This window comes from Eimeria maxima, genomic scaffold, assembly GCF_000499605.1.
Source record: "Eimeria maxima Weybridge genomic scaffold, Emw_scaff1056, whole genome shotgun sequence".
Taxonomy (NCBI): Eukaryota; Apicomplexa; class Conoidasida; order Eucoccidiorida; family Eimeriidae; genus Eimeria; species Eimeria maxima.
In genome coordinates, this window is record NW_013564097.1 from 5001 (window position 1) to 7500 (window position 2500).

The 2500-nt window shown below is 44.9% G+C and overlaps 1 protein-coding gene across 1 annotated transcript in view; it reads left to right on the forward strand.

The window, feature by feature from the left end:
- The window catches only part of EMWEY_00047880 (ubiquitin fusion degradation domain-containing protein, putative), a gene marked incomplete at both ends in the record, with an annotated part of 6541 nt that overhangs the window by 42 nt on the left and 3999 nt on the right, over nt 1-2500 (forward strand). Inside the window, 8 exons of the mRNA XM_013479320.1 lie at nt 1-70; nt 325-410; nt 531-599; nt 1110-1240; nt 1456-1549; nt 1786-1894; nt 2097-2149; nt 2309-2470. The exon at nt 1-70 is cut by the window's left edge and continues 42 nt beyond it. Coding sequence (XP_013334774.1) covers nt 1-70; nt 325-410; nt 531-599; nt 1110-1240; nt 1456-1549; nt 1786-1894; nt 2097-2149; nt 2309-2470 — 774 coding nt within the window. The remainder of the gene's footprint in view (nt 71-324; nt 411-530; nt 600-1109; nt 1241-1455; nt 1550-1785; nt 1895-2096; nt 2150-2308; nt 2471-2500) is intronic.

Here is a 2500-nt window from a genome sequence, read left to right on the forward strand (position 1 = left end):
TTTTCTGCTAGTTATACAGCATATCCTGTTTCTTTTGCTGCTAAAGATCATCTAGAGAGTGGCAATAAAAGTAAACCCTAAACCCTAAACCCTAAACCCTAAACCCTAGGATAGTAGGGGAGGAAGGATACACAAACAGACACCAAACCCTAAACCCTAACACCACATGAAAGCGGAAACACAAGTACACACACCAAACCCTAAACCCTAAACCCTAATTGGCTCAAGGGAGGCAGTGTTTAGTTCCTTGTTTCAGCTGTGAGTAGCTTGGGTATTAGGGTTTGGGAATTAGGGTTTAGGGTTTAGGGTTTAGGGTTTGTGCAGTTCTTCTTCCTCCTTCGGCGCTGCATGCGTTGGCTCGTTTGCACATTTCTTGGCCAATGCATTTCCGCATCTGCAACCCTGCAAAGGTAAGTAAACCCTAAACCCTAAACCCTAATTTAGCACTACAAGGGGTTCTATTTTCGCCCATGGGGACCGCTAGGGTTTAGGGTTTAGGGTTTAGGGTTTAGGGTTTGTGGCTGCTTCAGGACAAACTCACACACTGTGGAGTCCTTGAGTTCGTATCAGAGGAAGGGACCTGCTACATGCCTTACTGGGTAAGCCCTAAACCCTAAACCCTAGCCCTCAATGTCATCAATACTCTGCTGCCTAAACCCTAAACCCTAAATTCACCGTATGCTTGCAGTGTGTTAAGGGTGGTTTCTGCGATGCTTGAATTGTTAAGGGTTTATTTGAGGGTTTAGTGTTTAGGGTTTGGGGTTTAGGGTTTAGGGTTTGTGCAAGCTAAATCTGCGTCTGTATCTAGGGTTTAGGGTTTAGGCTGTCAATACAGATTTATGGTTTACGATTTAGTTCGGGTTTATGTTGTGAAATATGAAATTTTGAAATTTAGGGTTTAGGGTTTAGGGTTTAGGGTTTAGGGTTTAGGGTTTAGGGTTTGGTATCCTTATTATACATCCATATGATGCAGAATTTAGAATTAGAGGGATGATGAATAGTGACGATAACGAATGTTTCAGATTTCGGATTTAGATTTTAGGGTTTAGGGTTTAGGGTTTAGGGTTTAGGGTTTAGGGTTTAGGGTTTGGTGTGATTGCTGTATACAGATGATGCAGAATTTAGAATTAGAGGAAGGAGGAATAGTCACAATAACGAATGTTTCTCTTCCTAAAGGAACATTTGTTCAACTTCAACCATTAGAAACAGATTTCTTGGATATTAGTAACCCTAAGGCTCTGTAAACCCTAAACCCTAAACCCTAAACCCTAGAAATCCTAAATATACCCTTAATATACCCTAAATATACCCTAAGTATTGTAAATTCACCATAGGAATCCTTGAAACCCTACAAGATCGAGGAATAAACCCTAATTCAACTTTTTCCGCGGTGGAAGCTGGGCAAGGCATCGGTGATTAGGGTTTAGGGTTTAGGGTTTAGGGTTTGGGTTTCAGGCTTGAAATGGCATTGAGGGGGTATGCGGCATTAACAAAGGGAGAAGTTGTTTCTCTCCCTTTCCTCGATTGCGTCTACCATCTCCGCGTAGCGGTACGTAAACCCTAAACCCTAAACCCTAATTTCGTATATTGTAAACAATAGACCCTATAAACCCCATACCCTAATGAAGCGTAAACCCTCGTAAACCCTAAACCCTAGTTATGAACCCTGGATGAGCATTGGCATCACCCCTCATTCAGTCTGTAAACCCTAATAATAAACCCTCCCAAACCCTAAACCCTAAACCCTAAACCCTAAACCCTAAATTAGGGTTTGTGTCTTAATAGGACTTACGCCCCGCTCCTGCTGTCTCAATTGTTGAGACGGATGTTGAAGTTGAATTTAAAGCACCAGAGGAACAGCAAAACCCTAGCCCGGTCCCAGACCCTGCAGCAGGTAACCCTAAACCCTAAACCCTAAACCCTAAACCCTAAAATGACATTTGGGCCAAATAGACGTAGAAGGGAGCAACAGATGATCCTGCAGTCGCTCATGATCAACATGCTGCTGTTGTTGCTGCTGTTAATCCTGCTGCTGCTGCTGCTGTTGCTGCTGCTGCTGCTGCTGCTGCTGTTGCTGCTGCTGCTGCTGCTTGCAGATGGTGGATATATCAGCAGCGACGAGGCTTCAGAACCCCCTGAGGAAGAAAGCGTAAGCCTAACGTTTATTTAGGGTTTAGGATTTAGGGTTTGGGGTTTGGGGTTTGGGGTTTAGGGTTTAGGGTTTGGGGTTTGGGGTTTGGGGTTTAGGGTTTAGGGTTTGGGGTTTGGGGTTTAGGGTTTAGGGTTTAGGGTTTGTGTTACCCTTTAGGCGTTTGCTGGGGAGGGACGTCGGTTAGATGGTAGACCGCTGCGCAGCGGCAGCAGCAGCAGCAACAAAGGCAGCAGCAGCAAGAGCAGCAGCAAACTAACAGAAGAGGAGAAGCTGCTGCGGCGCAAGCCTTGGTTAGGAAAGCTGCCTCATGGTGTCCGGGTAAACCCTAAACCCTAAACCCTAAACCCT